The 20,933-nt window shown below is 34.7% G+C and overlaps 1 protein-coding gene across 8 annotated transcripts in view; it reads left to right on the forward strand.

Moving 5' to 3' along the window:
* The window catches only part of ATP9B (ATPase phospholipid transporting 9B (putative)), a 167,107-nt gene that overhangs the window by 18,719 nt on the left and 127,455 nt on the right, over window positions 1-20,933 (forward strand). For all 8 annotated transcript variants that reach the window (XM_080339199.1, XM_080339205.1, XM_080339204.1 and 5 more), the window contains 3 exons: window positions 6,679-6,829; window positions 11,339-11,452; window positions 15,236-15,344. In XM_080339199.1, the coding sequence (XP_080195325.1) occupies window positions 6,679-6,829; window positions 11,339-11,452; window positions 15,236-15,344 (374 nt within the window). The remainder of the gene's footprint in view (window positions 1-6,678; window positions 6,830-11,338; window positions 11,453-15,235; window positions 15,345-20,933) is intronic.

A 20,933-nucleotide genomic window follows, 5' to 3' on the forward strand; every position in this document is an offset into this window, starting at 1 on the left:
GAACACAATAAAAGCCTGGGCATTTGTCCAGCTCAGGGGCCCTTGATTTCTATTGGGTTCTCAGTGAAAGTGTTGTGTTTGTGTTCAAAATCACTTGTTGCAAACAAACAAAACCCCCATACCCTGTAGGGATTTTTTTTGTCTGCCTTGCATTGCTAGGATTAATTGCATTTTTGTGAGAGGAAGTTTTCCGTCCTTTTACTTTGCAGCTTCAGAATTTTATATTCTATAGATTTTTGTTGCTGCATCACAAACTCCTACTGTTTAATTGAAAAGGTTTCACTCTTCTGGCAGGAGCAAACACTGAAGATCTTACAAAGTTCACTGTACTTTATAATTGATTTTGTGAAAATCCTTTGTTTGGCTTTTAACTTCTGTTTAGAGAATAGACTGGTTGATTGAAGTTGAGTGGCATGAACTTTATTCGTAAATCTGCAGCTCTTTAAACAGTTTTTACATTTACAAGAAAAAATCATAATTAATTAAATATTTTCTTTGAGTTTGAACAAACTGAAGACTTAATTCAACCAATATAACTTTTAACTTCAGGAACTTATTATTTCTTGTTTTCATAGAATAGTTAAAATAAAACTTTGTTATAAAGCAGCTGTTTGGGGGCTGTAATCATTTCACCTTTAACTTACAAATTCTCTTCAAGCTTGTGAAATTATAATGCACATAGATCCATACTCCGGAGTTCTTTTGGCTGGATTGATTTCTTTCTCATGAGATTTACATTCCGCTTGTTATCAAAAACCACTTTGTCCCTATGAAAATGGTGCCATTGAATGGCATTTCCATATGAAGTGAAGGGGATATCAAATGCTCGGATTAATTTAGGCTCTAAGATGGCCTATACACTTTCAATTAATCTGCAATGCATTTGTCATGCAGAAGCATGGGAAAATGCTGATCTTTTATGAATAACATGACCACTGTGTTGCTTTTGGCCTGATTACTGAAGCTACCTGTTGAGTACAATAATTACAGTATGTTTTCTTTGCAGAACTAGTTTCTGCTACTTAAAGCCTAATAAGGAAAAGCTGACCCTTGCAGACAATATAGAGCTTTTGTGCTATCTTTCCATTCTGATGAAAATGCTGTTTTGTGAAAGATACTGGCAGTTAAGCTTGTAGGATAAAAGTAATGAAAAGAGAAAATAAAAAAAGCCTTTATGATTAGAGCTGTAGAGTCAGTCGAGGCTTTTACTTTAGCTTTTGACTTGGAAAGATACTCTCTATTTATGAAAATGTTAAGTGTCCTTATTTAACAATTACTCCAGGCTTTTTTTGTTGTTGTTTAATATGGCATCAGTTACTAATACGAAGACTGTAGTTATTGTTCCTTCAAATAAAAAAAAAGTGCGTTAGGAATCAGGTTGGTAAAAAGCCATTTAGTAGATATTTCTTAAAGTTGTTTTATGAATTAGTTCATTTCTTCATCTATGTAATCTTTTGGATTGATAGAGGCAACATGGCTTATAGGTAACTTAAGAAAAAAGCTTTCTGTGCATGTGTTGAGTTTTCTAGGCAATGCCATTTGAAATAAATGCATAAATCAATGTGATTTTTTTAATTGCTGAATCCACAGCGTAAGGTGTAGTTTTTACATTAAAGATTTCGGAAAAATCTGAAGTGTGTCTTTAACATGCTACATTATGTTTTTAGGATATTTTAAGCTATTCTGATTTATCTGCTGATGATTGTTTTGTGCAAATTTAATAGGTAAAAGAAGCCTATTACAGGGTCTATAGCCTTGCACAAAAATAGTTTCTATATTGGGGAATGTTAATTTGCAAACAGATTAAGTGTGTGTTGGTATTGATAATCTGAGTTTCAAAAATAGTGGGTAGACTTTGTTGTTCTTAAAAATCTACATTAATTTAAATTGATTAGGATTTCTGAGGCCAGCACGTCTATCTCTTATTCCTCTTGTGATATAACAGTGATTACTGCTGAGACTGTAGAGTCTGTTTTTTTTACTTTTAAGGTAGTAAAACTCATCTAAACCATTACAATACTGATTTTGGCATAACCTGTAATATTTCCATCATCTGACGTTTCCTTGTGTCTGAGAACTTGAGTGTTGTCAGCTCGGTGTCAATCAAATCCCTTTTATCAAAGATACAACATTTGTTTCCTAGTCAGACATCATTCTTGTCTTTGTAGTTTTTGTTATTTGCTAAAGTGATGGTCATTATGGCATCTGTTTCAGCTTCTCTGTCAATCTGTAATGGAAAAAGTCTTTTCAAGAAGGGGAAACTCCATGGCAAGGAAGGGAATAGAGTTCAGTTGCTTTAGTCAAATGTGTAATTTTAGCAATAGAGAAGTCCTCAGTGTCTGAGGAAACTCTTCTGCAGAAGAGACTGTGCCTAGTCACGTGTTGAGTCTATCTACAATTTAAATTCAAAAACTGATTTAAGCAATGCCAGATTTTAGAGCCTGTCAGGAAATTTCTGCCTGTGGGCTTGTAGACAGAAGCTGTCATGCTTGTTCATTTTTCTGGGAAAAAAAATATTTTCCATGGAACTTTCTTGCTATGGTTCTCTTTCAACACTTCTTACTATACAGCTAAGCTGTCTTTTCTGTTTGTATTGTCCTTTCCACCCCCCTGCCCTGGAAGCTAATGCATTTAAAGCTTCACTTCCATGAGCAGTTTTATCAAGTGTAAATCTGAGCTGACACTGAGTGGAATCATTCCACCTTTTCCTGAAAGCACATAGCCTGTGTTGTTTCAACTATTTTTACAGTTTGAATAGATTTTCAAGATTAGGGGGGATCTGACTGAAAATACTTGCCCTTTTTATTCTGTGTTAGTTTACAGCTGGATGCAGTTGCATGAGTATTTGGGTCAACACAAGGGAAGGGGCAAGAATCCACACCTTTGTTGTAGGAAGAGGGGGGTACTGACCACTGCAGCAGGATAGGGTCGCAGCCATTAAACTGATCGTGGAACTGTGACATAGAAAGACTGCTGTTCATTTTGTTTTAAGTAATGATCCAAGTAATTTGATTTTTCTGACTTGTATGTTACTAAAAAACAGAACTGAATTTTGAATGGTGAACTAATATCGTTACAATTTTTACAATAGAATAATTCTTGGTTTCTCTTTAAAAAGGATGGGGAAAGTTGCTGAATGGTTTTATATTTGTAAAAAATAAAATGCCAGTTTACGTGGTATCAAACCAAAATGATGTCCATCCCATAGTGAAAACTTCAGAGAAGAAATCTTAAGAGTCCAGCATTTAAGAATGAAGTGTTTTAAATGTCAATTTGTGCGTATTGGTCTAGTGACATTTCCATAACAAAGTGAATGTTGCTTTGAATTATTTTACTTATTGCATAACTTCTAGTTTTCTTTACAAAGAGCCTGGAACTTGGAATTCAATTTGTTCTTGGCAAAATTAGTTTTTAATTGGCCTGGAATAATGTAGGCTACAGACAAGAACATTTTGAGCGGGACTGTGGCGAAGTAAGCTATCAGCCTTCCTTCCTTGCATATTTGTGTGTACCATGATTCTATAATTGTGGAAAAACAGAATAGGAAGGGACCTTAAGAGTTCATCCAGTCGATCCGTTGCCTGCACAGGATGAATTACACCTGTCACTTATGTCTGATCTAGCCACATCTTAGAGACCTGCAGCGGTGGCAATTCCAGCCTCATTAAGTCTTTCTTTCCACCCTAGTTGTTAAAAGCATTTATTCACACCACCCTCCCCTCCCCTTTATTTATGTGCCACAGTTGAAGTCTGTCATTACTTAATCATGGTGAACCTAAAAAATAATTGTCCTTTTGCTCTTTCTTTGCTGTTTCTTACATACCTGAAACTGTATTACGTCCACACTCAGCTTTCTGTGCTCAACTCTGTTTCTTCTGGTGTATCTAGTAGGCAGGCCTGCCTTGCTTTCTAGACATGTAGTAGTTCTGTTGCTCTTTTGTGTGGTCTTTGTTTCCCCAGTAGGCCTGTTTCTTGAAATTGAGTATTCCAAATGCTACTGTAAACCAACTGAGATCTTGCTAGCACTGGATTGAGAAGAAGAAATATACTCATGATTTGCTAGCAGTATGCCTGTCCATCCTGACCAGATATATTATTATTATTTTTTTTATTTTTATTTTTTTTAAAAAATTTTTTCCTTTTTTCCCATTTCATGCAGAAACTGAGTCCTCTTCTTCTGGGCAGTCATCTACTAGCTCTTTTTCAATTCTGTATTTGTGTAGTTTATTATTTCTGTGTAAACGTACTATGTTGCTGTTTTGCCTTTTTAACTATGTTCTATCTCTTCAAAGTAGTTTTTTTTAGTCTGTCATGACAGCTAATCTCCTCTTTGCATGTATTCCTGTCTCTTCGAGCTTTTTGTTGTCTGAAAAATGAAATATTTGATAGTCTAGTAAGTTCTGGATCAGTAAGTTCTAGATGGAGCTTTGCAGAATTTTACTGAAATGATTTTGGTTTATAACAAGCTACTCTGCAATTATGACTTTTCCAACTGTGTCAGTTCCAAGAACATGTTCCTTACTTTGCTGATGAGAAGTATCTTGACAGCTTTGCAGAATTTTACTGAAATGATTTTGGTTTATAACAAGCTACTCTGCAATTATGACTTTTCCAACTGTGTCAGTTCCAAGAACATGTTCCTTACTTTGCTGATGAGAAGTATCTTGACAGCTTTGCAGAATTTTACTGAAATGATTTTGGTTTATAACAAGCTACTCTGCAATTATGACTTTTCCAACTGTGTCAGTTCCAAGAACATGTTCCTTACTTTGCTGATGAGAAGTATCTTGACAGCTAAGTTTTATTAGAGACATGGAATCATAGAATGATTTGGGTTGGAAGGCACCTTAAAAGGTAATCTGGTCCAACCTCCCCAGCCATGGGCAGCGACATCTTTCACTAGGTCAGGGTGCTCAAAGCCTCAGGATTAAAGACAGGACATGTACTCTTGAGCAGTAATGCACCTGGTTCTTCTCAGAGGGAAATTAGTTCCATTTCAGAGGTTGCTCTTGACACGTCAGTCAAATGCATTGACTGTACCAAATTCATTCGGGAAAAAATGTTGAGGTGACTAGATTGTAATTTTCCTCTCCTGTTCTCAGTAAAATCTTTTATGTTGGTTGAATACAACTGGTAAAAGATTCCTAATGGTTACTTTTTTTTTTTTCCTCTGCATCAAAAACATAATCAGTATACTCAAAAACCTCAGTAGAAAATGTGTCACTTGTCTTTACCTTCAACTTCACCTGCTGATGTTGCTGAAATCCATTGTGACTAGCGAAGTCTGTGCTTCATCTGCAGCAGGTGCTCACAGAAGGTCTGTCTGATCAGTCTTCCTTATTTACTTGCCTAAAACAGACTCCTAGCATGATTAGGGCACCTTCCACCAATATTAAAAAATACAGGTAAATTCTCCTTTAACATATGGGATTGTATAACAAGCATATACAATATTCACCATTGCAGAGATCATAGAGTCATAGAATATCCTGAGTTGGAAGGGACCTACAAGGATCGAGTCCAACTCCTGTCCATGCACAGGACAACCCCACAGTTCACACCATGTGTCTGAGGCCATTGGCCAGTCTCTTCTTGAACACTGTCAGGCTTGGGGCTGTGACGCCTCCCTGGGGAGTCTGTTCCAGTGCTCCAGTTTTGTGCCCTGTGTTTACATAGTTGTTTTTTTTTCATTTTTTCATAGAATCATAGAATCATTTTGGTTGGAAGAGACCCTCAGGATCATTGAGTCCAACTATAACCTAACTCTGGCACTAAACCATGTCCCTAAGAACCTCATCTAAATACCTTTTAAACACCTCTAGGGATGGTGACTCCACCACTTGCCTGGGCAGCCTGTTCCAATGCCTGACAACCCTTTCCATGAAGATTTTCCTCTTGTCCTATCACCTGCTACATGGGAGACCAGTCCCCTCCATGCTACAGCCTGCTTTCAAGTATTTGTAGACAGCGATAAGGTCTCCCCTCAGCCTCCTTTTCTCCAGGCTAAACAGCCCCAGTTCCCTCAGCTTCTCCTCGTCAGACTTGTGCTCCAGCCCCCTCACCAGCTTTGTTGTTCTTCTCTGAACTCTAGTACCTCAGTGTCTTATGATGAAACATGCTTGAAGATGGTTGACTGTGGCATTAGGTATGCTTCCCTGTTATGTTTGCTATAGGCAGCCCTATGGAAGAAATTAGGATTTACAAATTATGTGGTAATTGTATACAAAGCTAACAGAAGCCTTATTTCCTCTGCAATCATTAGAATAATTTGAGTATCAGTAATAAAAGGTAAAGAGTTTAGCCAAAGGGCTGTAAGGTATGATGGATGAATTAATTATTCAACAGTGGGAGAATTTAGTCACTACTAAGGTAGTTTTGTATTAACTAGAATTTTTTGAACCTCTGTCAGGGCAAGGTGTAATGAAACTTGTTATTACGTTATTGGGATTTCCTGTAAACTGTGTGCAAGCGTTTATATATATGTATGTCCGAATGAGTTGACTACGGTGTGATTGCCCTAACTATTACAAGTCAATGTATCCTGCTTACTTATTTAGATGTGGAAAAAAAAAAAATTAAGCCTGGTATTTTCTTTTAGGGTTCCAGGTTTCTAAACAGTGATCACACATTTTAGTTTTAATTTTTAGTTTTAAAGTGAACAATTGTTTTTCTTTTCAGTTGTTCTGATTGGCTCATAAACGTTTGCCGAAGAAAGAAAGAGCTGAAGGCTCGCACAGTGTGGCTTGGGTGTCCTGAAAAATGTGAAGAAAAATACCCCAAAAATGCCATAAAAAATCAAAAATACAACGTCTTTACCTTTATACCTGGGGTAAGGCTATTAACCATTTTTTGGTGTTGGGCTGACTGTATGTTCGGTAGTGATTTTTTGGTACCTCTGCAAAAAGATATTTGCCCAGATTCTTCTTTTTCTTTTTACATTTATCTCCATGTCTTCAATTAAAATTGACAGTTGAGAGCAAGGCTGCCTTTTTCTTAATTATTTTCTTTTCAAAGGGACATTTACTAAAGAATTGCAGTGTGTATGATTGAGTGACTGAAATTCAGTGAAGCTTTAAAAATTAGAGATGGGTTTCCTTGCACTTTTCTGTTCATCATCATACTTAAAAAAAAAAAAAAAACAACAAACAAAAACCAAAGCAGAAGCACTTCTACATCATCACATCATCACTTGTGAAACTACTACAAAGCACCGACTTCAGTTGAGAAATAGTTGAAAATCACAAGTACTCCCATACATATTTTTTCATATTCCCTGCCATTGAAAGCATAATAAATAAGTATTTTGAATCAGGCAAATCCTTAAAGGACAAAAACAACCCACAACCCAGCCAACCACAAGGAAGACCTAGTTTAGTAAACCAGTACTTTTCAGAGTTAGTTTTCTTATTGCAGTTTTAGAAAAAGTGATGTCTTTTTAGTTTTTAGTGCAGTTTTTCAGGCAATACTTTTGTTGTGGAATGGACATTTTTTTTTTACACACTTTATTCTAAGAAGCCATATTATGACTAAATTTCAGTTTTTTGCCTGTAATGTTCATAGTATATATGAGGACTTAATACTTTTTAAGAAAAATGGTTATAATAAAATGAAAATAGAGAAGATAAATTTTGAAGCTTCAGTAGTTAAGACTGTGATATTGCTGCTGTGATAATGTAAATTTTACTAATACACTTTTAGTTATACTTCACTAATACCGTCCGAGAGTCCTGTGTCCTATTGCAAAAAACTAAATGTTTTCTACATTTGAATACAGACATACTTTGTCTTAAATTTTTTATTTAAATGATCATGCTGGTTTATAAGAGTATTGATTCTATTATTCTGGTGTCTTTGGTCAAATGACTGGCAAGTGCTTTCTAATACATTCCTTTATTAAAACAAACAAAAAAAAATAATGACTTTGTAATTAAAACTGATCTCCTGTCAAAGAAAGAAAATGTCACTTATCACAGGTGGATAAAATATTCTCATCTCTATTGAACAAAGTAAATGTTTTCTTTCAAAGTGTAAATTATTAAATACACTGAAATTGGTTAAGCCACATATGCTTTCCTAAAGGTCACAAAATTCATTAAGTGTAGAGTAAGCCATTGATTATTGTGACTAGAAATCTGCAGTGTAGATTACAAATCTTAAACTAGACTCATGTTTCCTATAGGGATCAGCCACAGCTTGCAACTACCTGTTGAGAAAGAGAATGTTCTTTTTTTGATCTCTTGAAAATCTTGGGTTTTTGCAGTACAGGCAGAATCAGATTTTTATTTTGGTGGTAGTATTTGGAAACTCAGCAGTAACTTCAAAATTAAGTGAGAACTGAAACATAAAGTCCAATAGTTGGTGAAAATAAAATGTTTCTAAATTTTAATATTAGACATAAAGCTTTTCACTGATTAGAAATACTGTGTAGCTATCTTTGTGGTAGGGTTTTTTTTGTTTGTTTGTTTTATTTTTTTTCTTATGCTGTTCCACTAGAAGTAATTTGTAGGGAACATAGTTGTATTAGTTCAAAACTCCTAAATGTGACTAAGTCATAAATATTACCTCCAATTATTGACTCTGGTTGAAATTTTCAATGTGAAATTTTGTCTTCTGTTTAGAGTTGTATATTTTTTAATATTGCAGCTGGCAATGGGTAATATTCAATGTTTTCATATCAAAATACAAGCTTAAAATAATGTTTTACTTAATGGCTAAAAGTGCTGTAACATTTCAAAAATAGAATCTAATTTCCTTGCTTATTTATAAAATACAGTTTCTGCCTTTACATCAGTTTGTTCAATTTCCATTTATATTTCATATACATCTTGGTACAGCTGCTCAGGAATTTTGTGTAAATTTCCATGAAGAATATCTTCTATAATGGGTATTTTTTTTTAAGATACCTCTCTTGAACTTCGAAGCAGTAGTCTATTTAATCAGTTTTGTGTAACTGGAGACTTTTCAACTTGCTTAACTAGACTGAAGTGTTTAGCTTTGTATTGAATGGACTGTCAGTGGTCTACTAGGATTCAAAAATTTGTAGGAAGGTGCTTTTTAACTCCCACCTTCTCCTGCAAGATGGGTTCTCTTGCAAATCTGCACTTCCCAAAGTACTCTGTGGATTTGTCTTTGACCTGGTTTGTCAAGTCATTGTAAGCAGTTAACATACTGTTAGGAATGAGTATATGAGCTTCATCAGTATTAACATAAAGTAGAGGTTCAAGCTGAATTAATTGCATTTTGGAAGAATGCTCTGACATTCCGTGCAACTTCAAATTTGACTTTTGTGGTTGTAGCATTTTGTTGGTACATAGTGGAAGACAGTTCTATGCTTTTGACAAATTATTCCGATTTCAGGCTGCTTCGGTAGCTTTTAGCTGAAAGTAATGTAGCATTCTTGCAAGAAACTGCCAATTTTAACATACTGCTACTTTGTTGTGCCTGCCAGAAAGACACTTTGAAATGAACTTCACTGAATATTTTCTCTTAGGGCATAGGTTTTTCATAATTGAGTAATAATGTTGGACTGATAAGAGCAATAGATAACTGACCAATAACTTTGATTTTTTTTTCATGGAGAAGTCATTGTAATATTAATGGAATTAGGAGACTAAAAGATGGATACACTCTTTAAATGTGGCTTTTTGATTTATTGAGTTTTTTAGCTTTGAAACAGTTGATTATTCATTTTCTCAAGTCTCAGTATTCAGATCCAGTAGACACTTCTGATCATCCTGCTGGAGATGCCATGTTATCTTGGCCTGCTAAAGAAGCATGTGAAGTCTTTGAAAATTCAGAATTCTATAAAATTAAGAACATTTTTAGCATTGTAATTATAACTGAAGTGTTGTTGAGAACATGCTTTTACTTATTGAAGGAATCTCTGCATCTGTCATTCCTTTAGAATATGGGGCAATGTATTCTGTGATAAAGTTACAATGTCATAAACTGATTTATTAACAAACATATTATGTACCAATATTTATAGCAAAGTAATCTTTTGAGAAATGTAATGCTGAGCATTTCTTCTAGGTTACCTCAAATGTCGATTTTTATTCTTTTACAATTTTTTTTGTAGTTTAAACAACTACTGTTGTGTTTGTAAAAAGCTTCTCTTGCTATGGAAACTGAAGAATACTGCCTTATTTTGACATTTCCACATGATAGCCATTTGGAAAGAGCAGTGTCACATTTACTCACTGGATCTTTTCTGTAGTGTTTGTTTTGTCTTCCTAAACAACATTCTTGAATGTTGGGTAGTTTCACTATTTTTAAGAACAGTGAGAAGGGTAATTTTGAAGGGGTGTGCCGCTCTCTGAGAACCAGAGGACTTCACAAAGAAGGCAGGTGAGTTGTAGACCTTCCACCTCTGCAAGAGGAGCAACTGCAGGGGGCGTGTTGAGGAGAGAGTGTTCTGAAGGAATGCAGGGAACAAAAGTAATGAGGAATTCATGTGTAGTGTTTTCTGCAGGTGCTGCAGGCAGGGCTGGAGTTTTGGGGTATTATAGAGATGCAGAGTGGTATGATAGAGCCTACTCAGTTTTGTTACTCTGTAGAAGTTCAAATGACAAAGACTAGGATATTTTTGTAAATGGTTTCAGTTCATTTGATGCCAATGATTTATTTATTTATTATTATTAAGACCTTGATATGAACATTTTTATGACAAAAAGACATTGTGAGACCAATAAAACACAATTTAAGTATTGGTACTTTAGGAAAAATTAAGATTTACTTTTAATGCTGTATTTTTAGGAAGAAAGTTTTAGAGGTTAAAAATGAAAACTTAATTTAAACAATAAGTTCAGATACTCACAAACTTATTTTGCTTTTTTTGATATTGTACAAATGATCTTCAAATACTGTTTCAACTCATAAACATAAAGGTAATTATTGTGGCTACAAAATTATTGCAAGATGCTTCTACAACCATCTGAATTCTGTTTATTGTTAAAATTTCAGAATTTGCACAGGGACTTTGTATATTTAATGTTTGTAAAGATTGAGTTCACATAGCCCAGGTTTGAAAATATCAAAATTTTAGCAAATTGCTTTTTCAGAGTGAAAAGAGGCATTGATGTCAAAGAATTTTTCTGAACCAAAATAGCAGTATAATATTAAAATAACTTAGTGTGTATGCAGTAGTTTGTGTTGATATATAGCATATTGTGCTAGATTGTACTATAAAGCACATTTTGCTAATAGTACTATAATAGTACCATATGTAATAGTATGCCATATAATGGTTTTAAATCTACTGTCATGAAAAAGTGAATTTTATGTATGTTATGGGTACAAATTTTAAGGCATTTATCTATTTTTGTGTTTTTCATTTTAGGTTTTATATGAACAGTTCAAGTTTTTCTTGAACCTCTATTTTCTCGTCGTGTCCTGCTCACAGTTTGTACCAGCATTGAAAATAGGCTACCTGTACACATACTGGGCTCCTCTGGTAAACAGAAAAATATTATTAACTAGAAGTTTTGTGGTTTTTAACTTGAGATGAAAAGTTCATGTATGCATACATTCCATAACTACTATTTGGTAAACTACAGTGATCAAAGTATGTAACAGAAGTAAAATGATTATTTGAACTGACAGTATTTTACAGCATATACTCCAGAAGGTGTTGTTTGACGACCCTCCCTTCTACCTGCCTACCATACTCCTGCTCTGCAGGCTGGAGATAATTTTTGTTAACCAGCTAGTCTGAGTTAACTGGCTGCTGCTCACTGGAGAGGTTTAAAAAAAAAAAAAAGAAAACAAACCACCACAAACACACAAAAAACCCAAACAAATCAAAACAAACACAAACAAAAATAACAAAAGAAAAACAACAACAACAAAAAACCACCAAAAACCCAACCATCCAACAAAAAACAACCAAAAAACCAACAACGAAACCAAAAAAATCTTCCAGCTAGTGGTGAATCTTATTTGGTAACATAGGTAATTTGTGTGTTAAATTTCATTCAGTTTATTGTGATTTGCTCACTATTTTATGTTTTCAGGCTAGGTCAGTGTTGAAATCACACGTTTTTTTGCACTCCTTCTCTATCAGTTTTGATCATGTCCTTTTATTAACGAAGTTGAAATAAAAGATTTTAAGCCATGGATAAAGCAGGAGAAAAATGCGTCTTGAAAATAAGTTATTCATTAAACATGCTTTTCCTAATTTATTGCCCTGCCAGTAGCACTGTCTTTCTTTCAGTATGTCTTTTTATTATTGAGCCCTCTGCAGTATTTTCTTGGGAAACTGTTCAGTTGCTTCGGACTCAGATTTTCCAAGGTTTGAAAATTTTTTTCTCTTAAGAGGAGGCCCATTTGGTAGTCCTGTCAGCTATATTCCTATAATTTGGTATTCTTTTCTTGTTTATAACCAGATCATTACCTTCTCTTTCATCTTCCTTCCAGCCTGGGTTTAAAAGCAAGTCAGGAAGAACAAATGCTATATTTTCTAAATTGAAAAAAAAAAAAAAAAAAGGTATTTTTCAGTAGCATTTATTCTCAGTGGAATTCAAGAGGAACAGTGACATGCTGATTTCTTAAGTAAAGGTCATTCTTAACAAGTCAACAGAGTAAATATTCTGGATTGATCTTATTGTTTTAATTGTTGCAACGTGTGTCCTTTTAAGTATTGATACATGGAGGGACTATCCTGATGGTTCTTCACACTTTTTTTCCCAGACAACTTCTGGCTTCTGCAACAAAAAACACTTACAAGACAGAAAGCTTGTTCAACAGTGGGATTTGAAATGGATATTTACCAAGGCTTTTGTCAGTGACCCAATAAGAAAAGACAGAAGTCAGCCTTGTCTGGAAGTTGGTCTCTTTCCAGTGAAGTGCTGTGTACGGTTCTATACGTTAGTGGGGCAGTAAGGAAAAAATCACTTGGCATCTTGGCCCATTTCATCCCTGCCCAAAGAAGGGAAAAAATACTTTATATTGCGAATACCAGTAATCTGTTCCATATAAATGCATTTGTCTTAATGAAGGATATTTTGAATGATGTTTCCCAGTTTTCATATACCGCTTTAAAATACAACAACATCTCAGTGGTAGTGGTACCCTTTTTCTGCAAAACTCACTTGTTTCTACTTGAATAGCTTTTCTACTAATGATTAACCTCCAGGTAGAAGAGATTTTTTGGATGGTCAGTAAGGCTCCATATGTATGATGAAAATACAAAACATTTAAGTCAGACACATTGGGCCTTGTTGCTTAAGAGATAAGTTTGTTTTTCTTGGAAGAACCTGTAACTGCTGGTAGATGTTTTTTTTTTTCCCAGTAATAATCAGAGGAGTAGCTATGACTTGGCTTATATTTTCTCTCAAGATTTTAAAGGAAAAGAAAAATTGTTCAGCTTAATACTTTAAAACCGACTGGACAGAAGTTGACTGCTAAAAGGTTTATAGTTGTGGGTTGTGGTTTTTTGTTTTGTTTGGGTTTTTGTTGGTTGTTTTTTGATATGTGGGGGTTTTGGGGAGTGTGGAGTTTTTTTTTTCTTTAATGTTTTGATTTTTTTTTTTTTAAATTTCAGCAGTTTTTACAACTTAGATCACACACTGGAGTTCTTCAAGACTGTGTTTTACTGGTTTACCATTTGCACAGTAGGGAACAGACTTCCCATTTCGTGTCCAACATACAAAGGATGCAAAGCATACAAGTTTGATTATAAGCAGTATGCTAAAGAAATTTCAATGCTTACAGTTAAATAAAATTACAGATTTTATTGTAAGACTGGCTTCAGAGTTTCAGCTCCCCTTAGGAAGAGTATGAAGTTTCTCTGAGCAAATGACCAAAAAGGGAAATGTCTGTCTTAAATTGTTTCTTGTAGTCACAGTCAACTGTACTGAGCTGCATGACAAGGTACGGTGACTGCTAGGGGAAACTCTTGCAATTAACACCTCGCATTCTGTGCTTTGATTATTGTGTAGTTGATGAGATATATGCAAATAGGGGATATATTTGAAGGCTTCAGAAAAGGGGAAGATCCTGTTGCTCATTCAGTTATACCCTAGGAGCGAAAAGGAGTACATTTTGCAAAGGCACTTCTTTGTCCTACGTAGTTCTAATACAATTGTTGTAGCTAATGTAAGCTTCAACAAACAAGATGGTTTTGAACTATAAGTTTGCAACAGAGTCGGTCTTGGAATTTTGGGCTGGAACTGCAAATCAGCCCTTGCTATTGAAAAGGAGAATTTTAGTCAAGACTCCTTTAGGGGAACTCTATACCTTCACTCCTTTCTTTTTGCTGCGAGGTTAGGGGAAGGTTGGCAAACTGTTAGTCTTCTGCAAGAAAAGAACTGTAATGGTATAAATTTTTTTCTGTAGAAGGAAAATATTATTGGGTGTCTGAAGCTGGATAGATAATCTAGAACCTTATCTGTTGGAGGATTTTTGAACATTTGAATTTTTTAGACACCTTAATGTAATTATAAGATGCCTTCACTATCAAAAATTTTATTTCTCTTTCACTGATGGAGAAAGACTGACCACTTGAGTTTAAAAAGACAGATGAACATAGCTGAGGGGGATTAGAAGGGGAGAGAGGAAACTCTTACGTGCTTATCCCTGAATTGTTCTGTATGCTTTTCAGCTTACCATCTTTTGTTGCCAGAGACCATCTTGGTTGCATGCAGCACACTCTGCGCTTGCAGCAGAAGTTGCAAGTGGCACTACCCTGTGAAAGTAGCAGCCAAAGCATTTAGATACTTGGTTTTTAAGAACAAGCCCCATTTTTCTTTCTTAATATTTGTGATGTATTGATAAATAAATACATTTAAGATGGCAAAATTAATTAAACTAGCCATCCACTTACCATTTCATTTCTGTCTGTTAGGAAAAAGGCAGTGAACTCAGAATTGGAGACTTCTGAAATATTTTTGGTAAAACCCTAAAATTTGCAGGAGATCAGGAAATATGCTTATTGAACTATAAAGTCTGTCCAAAGCATTTTAATTTTTCAAATTTCAAATTAAATCATGTATATTTGGAGATGTAGTTATTTTAATTAGATTTGTACAATGTAATAGTATGATTTTACTTTTTTTTTTTTTTTTTTGGACTAAACCAAGATATTATTTTAATATTGAAGAAAACGCTAAAATCCAAATGAGGGGGAAAAAACCTAAATGTTCTAAGCACTTGTTCTTACCCTGTCTAGTGTTCCTACTCATGTATTTCTATTCTAGCAATTTGAGAATTCTGAATTGCATAATTATATCTTTAACAGGGATTTGTTTTGACGGTCACGGTGGTACGGGAAGCTGTTGATGAATTTCGACGTTACAAGAGAGACAAGGAAATGAACTCACAGTTATATAGCAAGCTGACAGTACGAGGTTAGCAAGACATTAAAATATTTCATTTTTTTCTTATTTCTACATTACAGATTTTCAGTTCAAAGACATTGCTATAGTATTAAGCTGTACTAATCAAAATGAAGCTGATACTGAACTAAGTGAAGTGCTTGATTTCCCTCAGATAAATATGACTGTTAAACCTGATCTGTTTACAAAGTATTGAAAATCTTTTCGTTAGGAAAGCAAAGGTGTATGTATATACTTGTATATATTTCTGAAACATTCTGCTGTTGAGTACTATTACTTCAAAGTGCAGTTCTCCTCTGAAATTGATACTGAACAGGAACTCAGTAACACTGTCAGCGATGTATCAAGTGTATACAGGAAATAAGGGATCAGTAACTAAGAAATACGATCTAATTAAAGTTCACTAGAGCCTTTCAGACTTGTTGGATATATTTGTACTTAAGAAAAGGGATATGTATTGTGAGACATCTTCAGTATCAAAAATATTGATTTCAATTTTTGCCAATAATTTTAAATCTATATGATCATGCAGTTGGAACAGCCAGTTTTCTTTCCAGAAATAATTAATAGGAGAAATCACAGACTTTTTGTGGACTCAAAACCTTTGACAGTTTTCATGAAGACTTTTAAGGAAATGAAGCACTTCAGCTGTGAAGTGACAATTAAATTTGGTAGAATATTGTAAATTTTAAGTGTAGGCATAAGAAAAAAAACTATGCGCTCCTCTCCACTTTTATGTTGCTTAACACATCTTACTGTTTAGATTCACAGCAGACTGCAATACAGAAAGGTGCCAAAAAATGATGAATAACTTATTATCAAGTCAAACTGTAATGAATAACCTTACAAAACAATATGACCTCACTATTACTCTTCAAAGTTATTTTGCTACAATATTCTAGAAAGTCTCTGTTAAAGATTTTCCTTGGCATAGAAGTTCTAGAAAGTGGGAGGTTAAGGAATGTGAGCTAGCATCTCAAGCAGTTAGGGTATATGGCATACATTGTGCCAAGTGTCAGTTCTGTTCACTAATTCCCAACGTCCATTTCACTGCACTTTTTACTATATATTCGCGTGTATCTTCTGAGAGTCAGTGGGAAGAGTAACCTCACTAGATCTGGGAGTTTTAATTAGAAACTAAACTCTTGGACTAGCTCTGGATAATTTTCTCTCCAGAAAAATGGATTAAAAGGTTGTAAGGTAACACCAAGTATGTTCTGTCTGAATATTTTTAAAAGTAATTGGAAGGTAAATAAACAGGCAGCAGCCTCAGTAGGGATGACATAACCTAGCAGCTGAAAGGAATTTCCACTGCTTCCTCACTTTACGGAGACTTGCATTGTTTTCTGGAGTTTGCATACAGAAGGGAGCAACTGTAGGGTGTATTTGCCTTTGGTTCTTGCCTTCCTTGTCAGCCTCAAATGGTTTAATCAACATTTAAACATACCACTGTGGAAATTTGCAAATGGGACAGCTAGCATTTGTTTAATACAAGTGGTTGCATTGCTGGCCTCCAGATCTTTACAGACTTTAATACAATCTGTAAAGAAACTGACTCTTAGTGGCTTTTCTTTCCAAGTTGTAATTTAACCTGCTAGTTGGTTTATTCATTTTTTAGATCTGTTATGGTAGGCCACTGAACACTTACCTTTGAAACAGGTGGTACAATCCTGTCTTACTCACAGTAGTGTCAGTAATCTGAAATTCTTAGTTCTGGAAGCACATGTATTGTTTATAGTTACCAGTGTGATGTAAAAGTCAAGACCGATGTTTGCTGTTTTAAGAGCTAAGTTTTGTGCCTTTTGTGCTTCTTTTTTCACTTAACTTGTTTAGAGTTAATATTGGAGTTTCTGGTAAATTTCTAGGTATTTAAGCAGCATTTAAGTAGAAGTTTTAGACTCCTGATTTCCTCTTTCCCGGCTCATGAAATATTTCATGAGGTCTGTGTGTGTTTGAGAAACTTTTCCTTTAGTAGCTTCTCCTAGAAATAAGAAAGCTGTCAAATTAAAATTGGATTGGGTTACCTTGACACAGCTGTTTTCTACATAGAGAACAGAGATTTAAAAACAGTATACGATAGTATACAGGTAAAGCCAAGCAGTTACATCAGGAACTGACACGTAGAGAGCAATGACATGTTCAAAAGAAGTTTTAAAAATGACATTTTTAATAAAGGATATCAGCTTTTACCCACAAACATGTATGTCTATTTCGACTTCCAGGTTTTGGTGTTGGTGCCATCATGAGTTCATACTTGCTTTCTCTTCTATTTTGTGTGGTGGTTTTGTTTTGGTTTTTTTTTTTTTTTAAGATCATGGTATTCTACAGAAGATTCAAGATCTCTGCTTACAATGATCTCTGAATCCTATGTTGACTATGGTGTGATTGAGCTAAGAATGTTTTGGTTTGTGGTGAATTTTAAGAACAAAGACATTGCAGTCCCCTCTCAAAGTTAAGTTGTATTAATAATTGCCACAAACACACAAATAAAATAATGAATAGATGATAAATTGCACCTTTGTCATAATATAAGATTATTTCATAATAAGGCATTCTGAAATGGACAGGTATCATTTCGAGGCAAAAAATGGGACTTTCTGCTATGATAAAATTAGACCAAGATTTTTTGCAGATTTTGAGAAGGATCGAAGTATTTATCTGTTTAAATTTATGAAGTACTACACATCTGCAAACTATTTTTATAAATAACTTTCAATATAATCTACCTAACTTTTAATATTGGCAGTACTCTTCAAATGGAAAAATTCAGTTAGGCTTACTATACTAACCTACAGGTTAATGGCTTGGAGAAAGAAGGCTTTGTTACTTGTGAATGAACAAACTTGATACTGATTTAACTGAAAGTCTGAAAATCGATGCTACTCTTAAGAGTCACTTTTCAGAGTGGAACTGCACTGCTGCACTGCTTTTCTCCCACCCTCCCCCCAACAGCCCCATGATGTTATGACTTGTGTAGGTTTTACAATCTTTTATTTGAAATAGTTTGTTGGTTTTTTTTTTCATCTCAAAGATGGAGAAACTGACATAGAGAGGTTAAGCAGGTTGCCTTTGCTCAAATTGGACAGTGGGAAGACTTAAAGTTAGCAAGGTACAGTGTTGGCCTTGGTTGAACTGTAGCATTTATAGAAGATAACAGTTGTTTGTTTACTCTAGGGAAACATACATATTTGTAGCAAGAGAAGCTACTGGGATTTGAATTGTGATTAATTACTTGTATAAAGTTAATGTGATTAGGCTGATTTGTAATTTAAAATCTTTTTATGCAGTATTGTAATAGATTAAAATCAGGATGTCTTTGACTACCTAGCAGTGTTGACTTTCTGTGGAGTCATTCTTAGGCTCAGGAACCCCTAAACAGATAAAACGTGAATGTCGTCTTATGACTTGTGTGTTGCTGTGTAGGAAGTACCAGGTTTTTGAAGATGGTAGATTCACATTAGTGACTTGTGAAGACTTAAAACTTCTTTTTAGTGATTCAAGACCTGGTGTAAGTATTTGTTCTAATCAGTAAGTCTTAGCTTTTTGAATAATAATGAGCTGTTCTGAGCAGGTAATCAAGAGAGAATGGGACATCTGTTTTAAGTGTTACTTAGTTGTACTTAGGCAGCAATGGACAGCTTTATGTCCACAGACTAATTCTGAGCCATGAGATATCCAGTTTTACGTCATTTTCTATTTGTAATGTAACATGGCAAAATTCAGTCTTCAGTCATCCCTTGGTGAATTTGCTGTAAGTAACTTTGCACTTGTCAAGAAAGTGAACCTGCTACATGTGAAGTTTGAGTGGTTTCTGCTTTTGCAACCCTTTGTGGCAAATGCTGAAACATGAAAATCAGTAAATGTATTGAATTTTTTGTGAGCAAGTCAATTAAGTATACCTGTCTCCATGTCTTTCATGTGAATCTTCTCTTTTGTATGCTTTCATAGATTATGATGCTCAGTCTCTTAAGTTGTTCAGTTTATGATGCATTCTGCTGTCTTAATCTTTTTGTTAAGGTGTTTTGTTGCAAAATCTACTTTCCTTTTTTTATATATCAATGTCTGCAAATCTTTTAACAGGCAGTTTCAGTCAGTATGCAAGTTTAAGTTGGAGGGAAAAAGAATATCTGCAGGTAGAATTGAAATTATCTTGCTATTGAAGATCAGTTGCCTTTTTCTGCTTCAGAGCACCTCACTTGTGTATCCTTTTGTAGAGCAGAAAGTGGAATGGAAAAAATTCAGTCCTGTACATGCTGTTTTGGGAGGACTGGATTGGGAGGTCCCTAAGGGACTATTATACTTTTGGAGCAGCTCCCTGTCTCTTGCACTTCAGTATAACTATGAAAAAATGCTTCTCTTCTGCAGAAGAATCGCCTCAAGTTCATAAACAGGCCATTATCTCTTTCATTAAGCTGCCAGAAGTCAATTAGATAATAACATTGTGAAACAATTTTAACTTCTTCCCTTCACAGTCTTGAAGTTGGCAGTCCTGCCCTAAACCCTTCCTAGTTAGCCTTGCCCATGCAGCATTACTGAAGTTTCGAAGAAAAAATATCAAGAATAATTAACTATAATAGTCACAACAGTGAGTTGCAGAAGAGGCATGCGTCTATCACTTGATCTCCAGATGTTTAATATGATTTTTGGAAAGGTTGCAGAACTCTCACTTTACAGCTTGCAAAGCAAAAGGAAATATGAATGTCAGGATATATTAATAAAAAAATTCTGTGCAGGCTTCAAATGTGAAAAACTTATGTCTTTGCTCAATCCTTAAAGGGTGTTTAAGAATGTAGTGAAGTTGAAAATACATGGCAATACTGTGTGAAATTGAGAAAACAACAATCACTGCTATATATAAGAAGAGAGCAAAATGTGAAAGCTATTATGTTTCCTTTAAAATCAGAGAACTGATAAGTTGGTTTTAGAGAGCTATAGTGGTGGTTTTTTGTTTATTTTTTTGAACTTAGGTTTATGCAGTGTGAGCTGCTCTGTTCCTAAAATGCCACATTACTGAGTTTGTATCTCAATTGACCTTTGTTACAGTTGCAAAATGGTCTCTGTCAAGAGGCAGTCGTTTTTAATCATTCATACCTAGTTTATCTGAAACTTTAAAGTAAGATGTTTGTCAGAATGTCTTGATTATTGTAATATTATTCTTTTGCAGTTATTTGAAATCTGTATTGAAACCTCTTATTCAAATTTCACCTCTTCAAGAGCAGGTCATCCTTCTGCTCTTTAAAAAGCCACTGCATTAAAACAAATATCATTATTTCTGCATCTAGAGGTACAAAATTAGTTTTTTATTGCTTGTGATATTTCAAACCTACCATCAACTTTATTCCTGATACTTGGACCGTTTGAAACAGATATATTTTTAAAAAATTGTATCAATTTAATATAGCTGATTAGGGGAAGTAGTAAGCAACAGCAGAAACATAACATGAAATTTTTATGCAAGAAAATTCAAAAAGAGGCTGGAAGAAATGTCCAGGGAACTGTTTTCTTCCACATTTTTTCAGCATCCAGGAGATTGGATAAGAAATAATGAAGGCTTCCAATTTTGCCAGAAAGGAGATAGTATGCAGAGGAGCTAGGAAGCTT

This window comes from Nesoenas mayeri, assembly GCF_963082525.1.
Source record: "Nesoenas mayeri genome assembly, chromosome: 2".
NCBI classification, from domain to species: domain Eukaryota; kingdom Metazoa; phylum Chordata; class Aves; order Columbiformes; family Columbidae; genus Nesoenas; species Nesoenas mayeri.